Source organism: Bos grunniens, chromosome 1, assembly GCF_055505025.1.
Source record: "Bos grunniens cultivar Pamir isolate PY7600 chromosome 1, Bosgru_T2T1.0, whole genome shotgun sequence".
In the NCBI taxonomy this organism is placed as follows: Eukaryota; Metazoa; Chordata; class Mammalia; order Artiodactyla; family Bovidae; genus Bos; species Bos grunniens.
The window spans coordinates 45,358,649-45,374,650 of NC_141165.1; the positions used below are offsets into that span (position 1 = coordinate 45,358,649).

At 41.6% G+C, this 16,002-nt stretch overlaps 1 protein-coding gene across 1 annotated transcript in view; it reads right to left on the reverse strand.

Annotated features, from left to right (window-relative positions):
• Positions 1-16,002, reverse strand: part of PLCH1 (phospholipase C eta 1) — a 252,287-nt gene that overhangs the window by 31,307 nt on the left and 204,978 nt on the right. Inside the window, exons 16-18 of the mRNA XM_086391373.1 lie at positions 10,916-11,077; positions 6,205-6,276; positions 3,071-3,162 (exon numbers count right to left, since the gene is read on the reverse strand). Of these exons, the coding sequence (XP_086247499.1) occupies positions 3,071-3,162; positions 6,205-6,276; positions 10,916-11,077 (326 nt within the window). The remainder of the gene's footprint in view (positions 1-3,070; positions 3,163-6,204; positions 6,277-10,915; positions 11,078-16,002) is intronic.

A 16,002-nucleotide genomic window follows, 5' to 3' on the forward strand; every position in this document is an offset into this window, starting at 1 on the left:
TTTCAGAATTTTCCACAGTTTATTGTGATCCACACAGTCAAAGGCTTTGGCATCGATAAAGCAGAAATAGATGTTTTTCTGGAACTCGCTTTTTCAATGATCTAGTGGATATTTGATCTCTGGTTCCTCTGCCTTTGCTAAATTCAGCTTGAACATCTGGAAGTTCACAGTTCACATAATGTTTAAACCTGGTTTGGAGAATTTTGAGCATTACTTTACTAGCGTGTGAGATGAGTGCAATTGTGCGGTCGTTTGAGCATTCTTTGGCATTGCCTTTTTGGGGGATTGGAATGAAATCTGACCTTTTCCAGTCCTGTGGCCACTGCTGAGTTTTCCAAATTTGCTGGCATATTGAATGCAGCACTTTCATAGCATCATCTTTCAGGATTTGAAATAGCTCAACTGGAATTCCATCACCTCCACTAGCTTTGTTCATAGTGATGCTTCCTAAGGCCCACTTGACTTCACATTCCAGGATGTCTGGCTCTAGGTGAGTGATCATACCATCATGAATTATCTGGATCATGAAGATCTTTTTTGTACAGTTCTTCTGTGCATTCTTGCCACCTCTTCTTAAATCTTCTTCTGTTCAGTTCAGTTCAGTCGCTCAGTCCTGTCCGGCTCTTTGCGACCCCATGAATTGGGGTCACCAACTCCCGGAGTTCACTCAAACTTACGTCCATTGAGTCGGTGATGCCATCCAGCCATCTCATCCTCTCTCGTCCCCTTTTCCTCCTGCCCCCAATCCCTCCCAACATCAGAGTCTTTTCCAATGAGCCAACTCTTCACATGAGGTGGCCAAAGTACTGGAGTTTCAGCTTTAGCATCATTCCTTCCAAAGAACACCCAGGGCGGATCTCCTTCAGAACGGACTGGTTGGATCTCCTTGCAGTCCAAGGGACTCTCAAGAGTCTTCTCCAACACCACAGTTCAAAAGCATCAATTCTTCGGCGCTCAGCTTTCTTCACAGTCCAACTCTCACATCCATACATGACCACTGGAAAAACCATAACCTTGACTAGACGGACCTTTGTTGACAAAGTAATGTCTCTGCTTTTGAATATGCTATCTAGGTTGGTCATAACTTTCCTTCCAAGGAATAAGCATCTTTTAATTTCATGGCTGCAGTCACCATCTCCACTGATTTTGGAGCCCAGAAAAATAAAGTCTGACACTGTTTCCACTGTCCCCATCTATTTCCCATGAAGTGATGGGACCAGATGCCATGATCTTCGTTTTCTGAATGTTGAGCTTTAAGGCCAACATTTTCACTCTCCTCTTTCACTTTCATCAAGAGGCTTTTTAGTTCCTCTTCACTTTCTGCCATAAGGGTGGTATCATCTGCATATCTGAGGTTATTATTTCTCCTGGCAATCTTGATTCCAGCTTGTGCTTCTTTCAGCCTGGCGTCTCTCATGATGTACTCTGTATATAAGTTAAATAAGCAGGGTAATAGTATACAGCCTTGACGTACTCCTTTTCCTATTTGGAACCAGTCTGTTTTTCCATGTCCAGTTCTAACTGTTGCTTCCTGACCTGCATATAGGTTTCTCAAGAGGCAGGTCAGGTGTCTGGTATTCCCATCTCTTGAAGAATTTTCCACAGTTTATTGTGACCCACACAGTCAAAGGCTTTGGCTTAGTCAATAAAGCAGAAATAGGTGTTTTTCTGGAACTCTCTTGCTTTTTCGATGATCCAGCGGATGTTAGCAATTTGATCTCTGGTTCCCCTGCCTTTTCTAAAACCAGCTTGAACATCCGGAAGTTCACGGTTCACCTATTGCAATCTGTCCTTTATTGAGCCCATCTTTGCATGAAATGTTCCCTTGGTATCTCTAATTTTCTTGAAGAGATCTCTAGTCTTTCCCATTCTATTGCTAATTTTCTTGAAGAGATCTCTAGTCTTTCCCATTCTATTGTTCTCCTCTATTTCTTTGCATTGATCACTAGAAAGGCTTTCTTATCTCTCCTTGCTATTCTTTGGAACTCTGCATTCAAATGGGTATATCTTTCCTTTTCTCCTTTGCTTTTTGCATCTCTTCTTTTCACAGCTATTTGTAAGGCCTCCTCAGACAGCCATTTTGCTTTTTTGCATTTCTTTTTCTTGGGGACGGTCTTGCTCCCTTTCCCCTGTACAATGCCATGAACCTCTGTCCATAATTCATCCGGCACTCTACCAGGTCTAGTTCCTTAAACATATTTCTCACTTCCACTGTATAATAGTTAGGGATTTGATTTAGGTCATACATGCATGGTCTAGTGTTTGTCCATACTTTCTTCAATTTAAGTCTGACTTTGGCAATAAGGAGTTCATGATCTGAGCCACAGTCAGCTCCTATGGCTTGTTTTTGCTGACTGTATAGAGCTTCTCCATCTTTGGCTGCAAAGAATATAGTCAATCTGATTTCAGTGTTGACCATCTGGCGATGTCCATGTGTAGAGTCTTCTCTTGTGTTATTGGAAGAGGGTGTTTGCTATGACCAGTGTGTTCTCTTGGCAAAACTCTGTTAGCCTTTGCCCTTCTTCATTCTGTACTCCAAGGCCAAATTTGCCTGTTACTCCAGGTGTTTCTTGACTTCTTACTTTTGCATTCCCGTCCCCTATAATGAAAAGGACATCTTTTTTCTTATTTTGGTGTTAGTTCTAAAAGGTCTTGTAGGTCTTCATATAACCGTTCAACTTCAGCTTCTTCAGCATTACTGGTCAGGGCATAGACTTGGATTACCGTGATACTGAATGGTTTGCTTTGGAGACGAACAGAGATCATTCTGTCATTTTTGAGATTGCATCCAAGTACTGCATTTCGGACTTTTTTGTTGACTATGAGGGCTACTCCATTTCTTCTTAGGGATTCTTGCCTGTTACAGCCAGCATTTATTAAGAGCCCACTGTGCATCAGGCTGTAAAATCCCCTACATATATTATCATCTCATATCCTGATCACATGTCCCACTGCACTGAGCCCTTTACCTTGTGATCTGATTTTCCAGATACATACAACTAACCAGCCAAGCTGATGGGGATAGAGAGGTCCTGGGAGCCTGAGTAAGAAACATGGGGAGTTTTCTTACCGGTACAGCTGGCCAGTTTCCTTGCCAGGATTCTGCTGTGCGTCCTCCTCATCATCAGTACTATAAGATTTAGACCGTGATTTTGTGGTTTTCTGCCAGAAAAATCAGAGCAAACTTAACACAAACTCATTGCATCAGGTACCTCTATAATATACAGAAAATGAAATGAACTTTAAAATATACATAGACACACAAGGACAGTAACCTGGAGGAAAAGAATTGACCAAACATTGCAGCTTGCTTTAGCAACAAGCATTTGCTGTTTAGTCACTAAGCCGTGTCTGACTCATTTGGGATGCTATGGACTGTAGTCTTCCAGGCTCCTCTGTCCATGGGATTTCCCAGGCAAGAAAGCTGGAGTGGTGGCCATTTCCTACTCCAGTGGATCTTCCCAATCTAGAGATAAAATTCTCATTTCCTGTGGCTCCTGCATTGGCAGGCAGTTTCTTTACCACTGACCCATGTGGGAAGCCTAATAACAAGAGTGTCTTTGGCCAAAATTATCTTAAAATAATCAAGGCAAAACTGATGGTTTCATGCTGTAAAACTGACTTCTAAGGCACATAAAATATAGATCTTAGACTATTAGTCATGCATTAAAGGTTTCTATGAGGGGTAGAGTCAAGTTGTAATATATATTTAAATGATTGTAAGGGATAAAATGTCCTCATATAGAAAGCTCACTGTTCCTTTTGAATTACTTATAAAAGGCAGATTTTATAAAAAAAAAAAAAAAAAGCAGTAATTTTTTAGTGAATAATTACCATTCCTGCTTTTGTTTAGTATGGACTCAAAAACTCATCTAAGTCAAACTGTTCTTTTGAGATTTTGACCCATTTTAATTTCTAGAGCAGAATGAAGATTATTACCTATGGTATTCAGGCTGAAAGACTGTAGGACTAACCTGATGTCTTTGGACAGATTAGCTGTTAGACCCAAAACCTTAGCAATGATGCAGTTTCATCCCCACAACATTGGAAATAAATCCAATATTTGGCAACACATATCTCAACAACACAAACAATGGGGAGGAACCCAACTGCAGAAAACCATGTCACCAAAAACTCAGCTTCTACAAACAAAGGTAAAACTTTTAGACAAGTACCTTGGACATCTGGGGAACATGTCTTAGAAAAGGAAAGGGATTCCATCCCCACATTACCATGGGACCAAATTGCCTTCCAGATTTCCTCATTCATAATCAATAAAAAAGCAAGCCACACTATTGCCATAAATGCACTCTATGCACTGACAGCAAGGTGCCAATTTAGTCTGGAACCTTCTCAGGTCTTGGTTATGCCTTGAGCACAACAGTGTACCTGAAGTGGGAACCCAAGCGTCTGATGAGCTCCTGTTTCAGACTGGCCTCTCACCAAGCTGATAAATCAGTTAATCTCTCAAGTTTCTTATTGTACTTTTTCTAAAGGGCAGAAAAATAACATCTATCTTAAAGGATTACTATTTTTGTGGTGGTTAAATAAGATGGCATGGAAAATTGTATAAACTTTGTATAAACTTTCAGTTTAAAATACTATTAACTTTTTAAAAAATAACCTATAAAGTCTTGAGGACATTCATTCTTATGACTTAAGACATAATAAAGTCTGATTCTGTAGTAGCTGAAGCACTCCATAAAAGCTTTACTTTGGAAAATAATTTTAATTTAAATGAGTAGTTGTAATCAAGAAATGAAATATTCTTCAATTCCATATACAGTTAGCAATTTGAAGAGTTACAAAAATAATAAATCTATTTCTCAGGTTCATTTTAAAATATAAAATGCAAAAAGCAGAAATAAGTAATAATCATCAACAACAGGTATTTGGAGAAACAATGATATATTTTCTTTATATGAAGTTTTGATACATCATCATTAGTACACCATATAATCAGTTTTCATCTTACTTTTTTAAGGTTTTGCATGTTGAACTCTTTAGAGAGATCATCTTTCAATGGCATAATTGTCCACTGTGTGAATGAATCATAATTTACTTAAGCAGTCTATATGGGAGAACATTTTTATTGTTTTCAGTTTATTATGACTATTTTGTCCAAACTTTTAATAAATTATCCTGTTGATGGGCAGGAAATTCTAGGTACAACGTTCTTTAAAGTACAAGAAATGGCCTTGGGAAACCTCATGCATAAAATTCATCACTTAATAACTGCTTTACCTTTTTATTGACGTATCATACACTTAGAAAAGTACAAGAACTGTAAGTGTAGAGCATGATGACTTTCCACATGTGAAACCACCCAAATGAGGAAATGAAATATTATCTGCCCCAAAATCTTCAGATTCTCCCATTTGGTCATCACCTTCTCCCCAGAAGTAACTACTATCCTGACTTTAACCCCATAGATTTTTTTTTTAGCCTATTTTTGAGGTTCATATAAATGGACTCAAACTATATGCACTCTTCTGGGTCTGGCTTCTTTTGCTCAATGTCATATTTACAAAGATCACACTACTGCATGTAGTTGTAGTTTTGTCATTCTCATTGCTGATATTCTCTTACACGAATACACCATCATTTTTATTCATTCGATCATCGATAGACATTTGAACTGTTTCCTATTTGTACTATTACAAATAAGATCCCTATAAATATCATTGCTTCAGTCTCATGACACACACCTAACAATAGAGCTGATAAGCCGCTCATGGTTCACAGAGTGGTTGAGTAGATACTGTGAGGGTGTTATTGTGGAGGATGTATGCAGAATCTCAACATCATTCTAATTTACATTCCCCAGGGCTGATCAGGGTTTTTCCGTATCAGTCACTTGAATATCTTCTATTGTGAAGCACAGTTAAGTCTTTTGCTCATTTTTTAAAAATTAGGGTGCTTTCTATTGATTTGTAGAGATATTTTAATATATTCAGGATATAAGTCCTTTGTGTGATAAGTGTAGTGAAAATATTATTTCCCAGTATGCTATTTGCTCTTTCATACTTCTGATGAACAGAAGTTCTTAAATTTTAAAGTAGTTTCACTGTCAATCTTTTCCTTTTCTGGGGTCCTGTTTAAGGAATCTACAGTTATTCCAAGGTCATGATGATATTCTCCTGTTACCTTCTCGACTCTTTAAATTAACTGAGTTATGCAAACTATCACTCTTAATTCATTTACCTTATGTTTTCCGAAGTTGGTCATGAGGGATCGTCCATGTGCTTTCTTTCCACTTTCCTTTGCATCTGGATGCTGAGTAAATAAAGCATAATACGATTGTTCGATTGTTTATCTTCTTTGTTTTTGTTTCGTCCTCAATTCTGGTGGAAGGGAATGGGGCCCCTCTCTCCTTCTGCTTCCAGGTGGGCAGCAAGCAAGTGCTGCTCATTTCCTCCTGCTCTGCCCTCCACTTCCCTGCAGGTGCTGTGTCCGTCTTCAGAGAGGGGGACATGCACAGGCTAGAGGTCTGTACCCCAGGGGACAGAAAGCCACCCTGCTAAAAGGGTTTAGGCTCTTATCCAATTGCCATCCCTAAAAATATGTATTAGGTGATTCACATGATCTAGGGGGACACCTATAGGCCCTCCCTGCCTCCTAGGACTTCCAGTTGAACAGAGATCATCTCATAAAAGGGAAGAATGTGGGTGGGTGAGCAAAACCACCCCAAATCAAAAGGTCAGGGAGAGCATCTACATATATCTATAGAAACTAATTAAAGATGCAGTTCAGAAGAGGGAGGCTGGGTTGGGGAAAGAGGTAGTTCAGAAAATGCTGGAGAAGGGTGGGTAGCGGGTTTACAGGTTTATAAATATTAGCTGGTTTATATGTATTGACTGCCTTTGAAGATCTATTAAAGCTGATCATTAACCCTTCAAAAACACTGGAATTAAGAAAGTAGTTCAGATGTGGCATAGAAGTAACTCTGCTCTCCAAGTTAGAAGACTCAATTCTGCCACCAAGTAGTCACAGGTCTTTGGCAAAACTCACTCTCTTGACCTCAGTTCTCTTATCTGTGAGTTGCGGGGAAGAATACACCAATTAACCTCTGAGTTCTTTCTAGTTCTAGTAGCTCACTCCTCAGTAGGGGAACATGTCATCTATTGTCCAAAACAAGACTCTGAAGAGTAAAATGGGGCACTTTTAGTAATGACACTGGGACAACAGGTATGAAGTGGGGCTGTCCCAGGCAGGTTGAGGTATAACGTCATGTATTTAACAGGCACCTACTATGCCCCAAGGACTATACCAAGTACATTACATATATTCTCTAATTCTAATATATACAACCATGCCTAGAGACAACTGTAATTAAAATCCCAGTTTTACAGATAATAAAAACTAAAGTATAGCAAAGTTAGATAACATGCCCAAAGTTGCAAAGCCAGTTGATGATAAAACAGGGATTCTGTATAGTTCTAAGTCTCCTGTCTGACTTGCTACCTCTCCCCTACTCTATATTCCCTCTTTATGTAAAAGTATATACAAATATCTCTCCCCAACTTGACCTCTCCTTGAGCATCAACACCACACTGTTAATTGAATTAATGGATCAGACATCATGGTAAGAACTTGACATGTATACAAGGGAGACAGCAAGCAAGAGAGGGGCAGACCCTGTTCCTCCCAGGGCTTGCACTTTAATGATGAACACAAATGATCATAACACACTTGAACAAGACTATGATGGGGAAGGTCCAGCATGCTGCCTCATGACAGAGAAGGCAGATTAAGAAGGACTTCTAAGGGCACATGTTACAAAAGCTAAAGCCAGAGATAGGTAGACATTGTCTACATGATGTGAAAAAGAAGGGTGCTATGGCCCAGGAAAGTGTGAACACAAAGGCCAAATGCTGTAAACATGGTACCTTCCAGGAAACTAAGCGGGGTGTGTGTGTTTATATTATACACATGCATTAGTTGACCAGTCAGAGCAGGGGTTGGATCGTCTTTTGGGCTATAGCTTGCAATGTGAACTTTATCCTCCAAGCTATGAACAGCTTCTGAATGGTTTATGATAGAAAAATAACATGGTCAGACACGTATTTCTGAAATATCACTACGGTAGTAGTTGTATAAATGAGAGAATGGAGGGAGTGGGACCTTGGGAGAGCTGGAAAAGTCTATTTAAGGACCTATTAAGGCTACCCACATGACCAGAACTGGGATGTAAAAAAGGGGTGGATTCAAGGACTTAAGGTAAGCATCCTTCCTGTATATACTAAGTTCTTCCAGCGTAAAGGATGAGATTTCATTGCTATTTTATGTCAGGGATCTCCAGGAAAAAGATGGCAGAGTAGCACACTCTACTGCACTGCTGGGTGCTGATCCGGGGGGAACGAAGCTGACGTGAGTGTCGTCCTGAACCCCACAGCATGTTCTCAGGCTTGGCTTCACATATGCATATGTATCTGACACAGACAGACTTCTCTCAACAGTAACCTGTCTTTGCTTGCCCACTGAGTCAAAACCATATTTGAAAAACTAACACGACAGCAGGGTTAAAAAATCTTAACACTTTGTAGTCAGTTTAAGTCACAGGCTCCATTTACTTTATGCAAGTCTAATGCATTCTTGCAGTCACCCAGATTTAAGGGAGAGTAAAAAAATAAGAAAAAGGAGGATGAGCTTTGTCCTACCATATATCTGAAATATGAAGTCCCCTGCCATCTTACTTGATGAGGAAATTACCATTAGGATCTCTTCTATAAAAGAAAGATGAACCTGTTTTGTCTCTTCAAAAATCTCTAAGACCTGCTGTTGCCTTTCCAGTTGGGATGATCCAGGATGGAGCAAAGACTTCTCCAAAAGCATAAGGGGAAGTGATTGGTCCAGATTAGCCAAAGAGAGTTCACCAGGAACAGAAGCAGAAAAATCAAGCTGGGCAAACCAAATGTGATTTAACAGACATTTGTGTGGTTGAAAATAGAGGCTGGAGGCCAGGGAGGAAGGGGTGAGGCTTACAGCTATTTACAGAAATGTTTAAGAAAACACAAAACTGTATGATAAACTGTAGGGCAGTGATGCTGTAATTGACATTCTGTTTGTCCCCCAACAATTCATTCTGCCCATCCAGCATGGAGTTTCAGAAGTGCCAGTTCCAGGGATAAGTGATCATTGGCATCAGCAAGCCAATGTTATCCTATGCCCATGCTGATTTACTGTTCCAAGGAGAACACATACACAAGGTCACAGGGATCAGCTCAGGGGTCATCAAATGAGCTAAGCTGCCCGTCCAGAAGTCAGTACAAATTCTGGTTTGTTGGATGAGGCATATCCAGTGTTTCACTCTCTCCGGGCTTGGACCAAGAAACACATAGTTCAGGGGCCTGCTGGCAGTCACCCTACAACCACCAGGAGAGGGGAAAACTGACAGGGGATAATGCAAATTACATGGTAGCTAGAACAGAAGACATGTCTTTGATGACCCTGCTTAGCCTCTGAATTAAGCCCACCTTGAAGGCCATTCTGCAAATGAACTTGCCACCTACCTAACCCAACATCTTTCTTCATTATTTAAGCCATTTTGAATGAGGTTTTTCTATGTTTGGAAGCAAAACAGACCTGAGAATCAACAAGATGTTTGAATGGCTGGACTTCTGTAGGGTCTAGAAAGTAACCACCAATGCTGAGTGGTCACTCAGATCCAAGGGTAATGATCTTCCCTCTGCTGGGGCATGCTGAGCCCTGGAGGACAGACAGCAGTAGCAGGGGAGGCCTTTGCTATCAGCTTAGCCAGAGACCACATGGATCTCCTTTGAGCCAGAATAAATGCCCTCAATGTCCTGCCATGATAACATCAATAAACCCACCATCTCTTTCCCTTGCCCATTTGTACTTTATCAGGAGGAAGAATAAAAATCTCACCCAGAGCCTAAACCATTCATTCATTCAACAACTATGCATGAGGGTCATAACAAGTCCCAGGCACTAGACAAGTCAGAAAAATAATGGTTATCAAGACTGACATGGTTCCTGCCTTCATGAGATCTTATAGTCTAGTTGAGAAGATCAATATTGAACAAGTAATTGCAAATAAACTTCTTTAAAAAGAAGATACAGCAGACTACCATCAACAATATAAAAGGGATAACTAACGTAATCTAGGGGTCAAGGCAAGACTTATTCAGAATACCACATAGATGCTGGAATCTAAAAGCCTAAGTAGAAGTTAGCTAGAGTAGATGTGGGAATGGAGTGTTTCAAGTAGAGAAAATGGAAAGTGAGGAAGACCAAGGCAGTTAGATGATTGTGGCTGGTGTGACAATTGTGGATGGTGGTGTGACAGGGGAAATGGGGAGATATGAGACTGGAGAGGTAGGTGAGAATGCAATTATGTGGGTCCTTGAAAGCCCTGTTAAACAGTCTGTCATTTATCCCAAGCATAACAGGAAGCCACTGAAAAATTCTGAACAGTGGAGTGACATGATCAGATTTGCATTTTTAAAATCTTTTGCTGATTTCAGAGAGGAGGTTAGATTGAAAGAGGGCAAGAGAAGTCTAAGTGAGAGTTGACATTAGCCTGAATGAGGACATGCCATAGAGAAGAGAGGTGGACAGATACACATTTAGGAGGTGTGATCAATAGGGCATGGAGGCCGCCTGAATGAGCCCTCAACCTCACCTGAGCACTCACCAAGGGGTGACTGCAGGGACATGGGGCTTTGTCCCAAGGATCCCAGTGAAGCAGGTCTACCCCAACCCATGCCCTTTAATCTATTATTCACTATTTCTAACATCATTTTGCAGGAGGAGACTTTCATTTTTCCCACAATATAAGGGCAGAAATGGAAGAAACTGGAGAAGCATTCCAAAAAGAGACAGATGATCAGAAACAAAGCATGAGGTGCTTTCTTTTTCCTGTCGAGGACAAGCACAAGAGGGAATTGTATACCTGCTTTAGGTGTGCATTTAAGCCTTCATGCGTGGCCTTCAGGAGTGCCCTCACTGTGAAACTATCAGGATCTTCCTTGTCTCGAATTTGAGATTCTTTTAACAGCGACTCCAGTTTTTTCCTTATGAAAGATTCCACCTGATGCTCAGTGGTCCCATTATTCTGCAAAGAATTAAGCAATGGAAATCATATCTCTTAAGAAACACAGAGTCACTTAGAATGCACCCTTCACTCAAACCAGCATTGCTGCTATAATTTCTCTCTCAACTACCCATAAGGAGTTAAACTTATTGTACCAGTTTTGTCCATCTCCCGCCAGCCCTCCACCAATCCCATAAAATAATGATGACTATGGCTGCATTCAACTTTCAGCAACCTTATAGTGTTATCATCATTTCCATTTCAGAGATGTAGAATCTGATGCTTAGAGAAATTAAATAAGTTGCTCCAGGTTACAAAGCCAGTAAGTAACTGAGGCAGGATTCAAACTCAGGTCTTTTGGAGACTAGGTTTTCTACATCTATTGGGTTGACTGAAAAGCTTGTGTGGATTTTTCCATATGGTGTTCTGGAAAAATCTGAACAAACATTTTGGCCAACCCAATACACAGGTAAATTTGAGCAAGAATATGCTACTTAAATCACTTCCTTCACTGAGGGGAAAAGAGTGCTGTAGAAATCTCTGGAAGCAAGGATTATTCTGAGATAAAATTTCTTTCCTATCTCTGCACCCCTATGTAATTGGAGGGAACTCACTATTGACCTGTGCCATGACTAGGCACTGTAATTACTTTAAGATGACAACTAACTTCAACTGTTTTGGATAAAAAAGATCTGCTTGTGTCCAGATGATAACTTGTACAATTTTTAGATGATCAAGGGACTCAGATTTCCTAGAAGTCTGCTTAGCAGCACAGCTTTTTGGTCCCTTGTTTTACCTGAAGCTAATGGCCCAAGCTCTGCCCACCTCTCCTCTCCTTCTCAGCTCCTAACCCCTCTCCCAGTGTCCAACATTATTCTGTGAACTCTTCAACCACTTGTTAGAGGCCAACCCATCCAAAGGTAAGGAATACTTCTCCACCAAAACAATTCCCCTAGTCCTCACTAAAAGTTTAAGACCCATTTTTTTCTGCTTGCAAATTTGTTACTAAGAGGTTATTATACTTAAAATACAGAACAGGCAGTTTTTCAGTAATAACATTCATTTTCACAAAATCTTGTAATGGCAAAGCAATATAAATACAAAGGGAAATTGGAGGGGAAAAAAGGCTACATCAGGAGAGGTTATTGAATTTCCCTATATTAACATCACATGTATGAATATCTTTAATATACCCAGTGAATGAGGCACTAGAGGCCCTCAGGTCCTGCAGGAGATGCAGAGATGGAAAAGAGCTGGCCCTTGACATCAGCAAAGACCGCATTAGGCTAACAAAGGCATGTCCTCAAATAACCTACCCTGGTCTGCACAGCTGCCTGCAAAAGGCACAAATGACCACACAACAGTGGTTCTGAGAAGGAACATGGCATTTTTGCCCTAGTGACCACAAAGACCTCATAGAAATGTGGGGTAGTGGGGGACTCTGTATGGCAACTAAAACTTCAATAGTGATGAAGAGATGGGCTTTCCTATCACCCATCATTCTAGTAAAGATTTTATATTAGCAAAGTGTGTTTTATGAATACAGGAACAGCTTTGTTTTGATGGAGCAGAAGTTTATGAAGGAAGGTGTGAAGTGTAAGTCACTCAGTCGTGTCCAACTCTTTGAGGCCCCATGGACTATACAGTCCATGGAATTCTCCAGGCCAGAATACCAGAGTGGGTAGCCATTCCCTTCTCCAGGGGATCTTCCAACCCAGGAATTGAACCCAGGTCTCCTGCATTGCAGGAGGATTCTTTACTGGCTAAGCCACCAGGAAGCCCAAGAATACTGGAGTGAGTAGCCTATCCCTTCTCCAGCAGATCTTCCCGACCCAGGAATCCAACCAAGTCTCCTGCATTGCAGGTGGATTCTTTACCAACTGAGCTACCAAGGAAGTCCCCATGAAGGAGGGTAATGGTGGATAAAACTGCAAAAGTACTTTGGGGCCAGGCTGTGGAGACACCTGAAAGCCAGTGGTCAAGAGGTATGGAGTTGCTGAGAGACTCTGAGTAGACAAGTGTCTGGATCACATTGTAGAACTAATATTAACCAGGCAGCGTGTGCAGAAAGATGAAAGATAACTATAGCAGAAACCCAGGCACATCAGTTCCCACTACAAGCATTAAGGTCAATGTGCTGGTGGGGGATTTAATAAAGATGACAGAGTCTGAGAGCATTTTGCATAAAACAAACACATACTGAGCTGTTACATGCAAGATGAAAGCATTGATAAGGCACAATCCCACTGTCATAGAACTCTCAGTGTCACCGAGGAGACAGACACGTCAGTGGATAATTACATAACAGGTGCAAGTAGGGTGACAGATGTAAGGGGTTTCATGGGTGTGAGGAGGAGGGCCACTGCCCCCAGCCTTGGGAATGCAGCAGAGACTTCCAGGGGCAGAGGACACTGGAGCCAGGTCTTAAAAGATGTGTGCACCCGTGGCTGATTCATGATGATATATGGCAGAAGCTAGCACAACATTGTAAAGAAATTATCCTCCAATAAAATTCTTTTTTTAAATGCAAAAAATAAAAAAGAAGAGTGTATTAGGTTCCTGTGGCTGCTGTAATAAATTACCTGGTAGCTTAAAGTCAAGAGATGTTTATTTTCTCACAGCATCAGAGGACAGAACTATGAAAGCAAGCTATTGTCAGGGCTACATTCAGCCTCTTATAATCTCTAAGGGGAAAATCCTTCCGTACTTCTTTCATTTTATGGTGGTGCCAAGCTTTCTTTGGCTCGTGGCAGCAGAACTCTAGCCTCTTCCTCTGTCTTCACATGGCCTTTGGTGTGTCCCCACTCCTAACATTAATAAAAGGTGGCTGCTTTCCAGTACTCTTGCCTGGAAAATCCCATGGATGGAGGAGCCTGGTGGGCTGCAGACCATGGGATGGCTGAGGGTGGGACACGACTGAGCGACTTCACTTTTACTTTTCACTCTCATGCATTGGAGAAGGAAATGGCAACCCACTCCAGTGTTCTTGCCTGGAGAATTCCAGGGACGGGGGAGCCTGGTGGGCTGCCGTCTATGGGGTCGCACAGAGTCGGACACGACTGAAGTGACTTAGCAGCAGCAGCAGCAGAGTTAATCTAGAATGATCTTATTTCTAGATTCTTAACCTAGTTACATCTACAGAGACTCTTTTTCCAATTAAGGTCATAGTCATAAGTACCAGAGAGTAGGACTTAGACACATCTTTTGGTGGCCACAAATCATTCCAATGTGAGCAAAAGCCTAGAGAAAACAGTATCAGTGAGAACTAGTAACCACATGAACATGGAGAAAATACTGAGGACACCGATGAAACAGCTAAGACTTTATACATTGTATTGTGGCTCACAAAGCATGGTTATATGACAATGCTTCCTTTGAGCTGTGTAAGACCCTTTAAGGCTGTGTAGGTCTAGTCCAGTTTTAATCATAAGAGTACAGGCAGAAAGATTCAATGACTTGTCCAAACACACATGAAGTGTGTGAGTTGGAGCCTAAGACTTCCAATTCGAAATTCTGTGTATTTCACTACATGGTGCTGCAGAAAAAGATAAGTTCTACTGTTACAGAAAAAGATAAATTTCTGAGTGAAATTAATCATGAACAGGCTCATATTTTAGATAATCTTTTTTCCTATGTGACACCTGGGAATAGATCATCACAAATCTACTGGAGAAAAACAGTAGGTTTCACTTGAGGTCAGAAATGAATCTGAGAAAGGAAGTCCAGGTCTCAAAGTACCAATACGTTTCATCAAGTAACCCAAAGTCTGCAAGGAACACATGTGTTGGAAGGTCCAAAGGAGAAAGTGTGTAAGAGCATGAGTGTGCTCAGTGTTACACAAACACTCCCCAATAAGCATCAGCTTCCTTCCCCGGCTCAGGGATATGTGAGGAGTTGGAGACAATGAGGAGATGAACTGTGGCAGTTATGCCCAAACACTTTTACCAGCAGCAAACAAGGCTGAAAATACAAAGCTGGGGCGATGGGGCTGGTGAAATAATGAATACTTAATACAAAGGCTATAATTATTCATTTCACATCCTCTCAACATTTGGAGCAGCTGAAGGAATGATATTTCTGCCTGTTGGTCTTTTCCTTCCCTGTGATTTACAGCACTGAGAATAAATAAATGTGTGGCTGAGGTTTCACTAGTATATTATCAATACTGAAGGAAAGCTGAGATGGACACTTGACCTGGTGACTTGTCAGCCACCCTGCAGATGCTGCAGGGACCAGAGCAGAAAGCCATGCCTCTTGCTCTTTTGTTCCCTGAGCCCACAAGGGAGAGAGGATGCTGCAGGAGGAATAGGAGAGGGGAGGGCAGACCTTCAATATGGTCTGGGGTAGTTTCCACCTGAGCCCCAGTCGGGCTTCCTAATTGCCATTTCTGAGAAGTAAATATGCTGCTGCTGCTAAGTCGCTTCAGCCGTGTCCAACTCTGTGCGACCCCAGAGACGGCAGCCCACCGGGCTCCCCCGTCTCTGGGATTCTCCAGGCAAGAACACTGGAGTGGGTTGCCATTTCCTTCTCCAATGCAGGAAAGTGAAAAGTGAAAGTGAAGTTGCTCAGTCGTGTCCAACTCTTAGCGACCCCACGGACTGCAGCCCACCAGGCTCCTCCGTACATGGGATTTTCCAGGCAAGAGTACTGGAGTGGGGTGCCATTGCCTTCTCCAGAAGTAAATATGACCTAGGAATATTGACCACAAATAAGAAATCAAACACAAAACACATTTTTGTTTCACCTCCAGGGTACTATGAAAGTGACTGGAAAAAGAGAGAGCTGACCACTTCCAGGCTGGGGAGCAGCCAGAAGCAGGAGGGAGTCGGATAGAGGGCTGCCCTGTAAAGAGAAACTCCCTCAGACACCGGTGCTCACCTGGGCTGCACATTGGAATCGCCAGGGACCACAGCCCAGACTGAAGACACAGAATCTCTGGGCTGGGA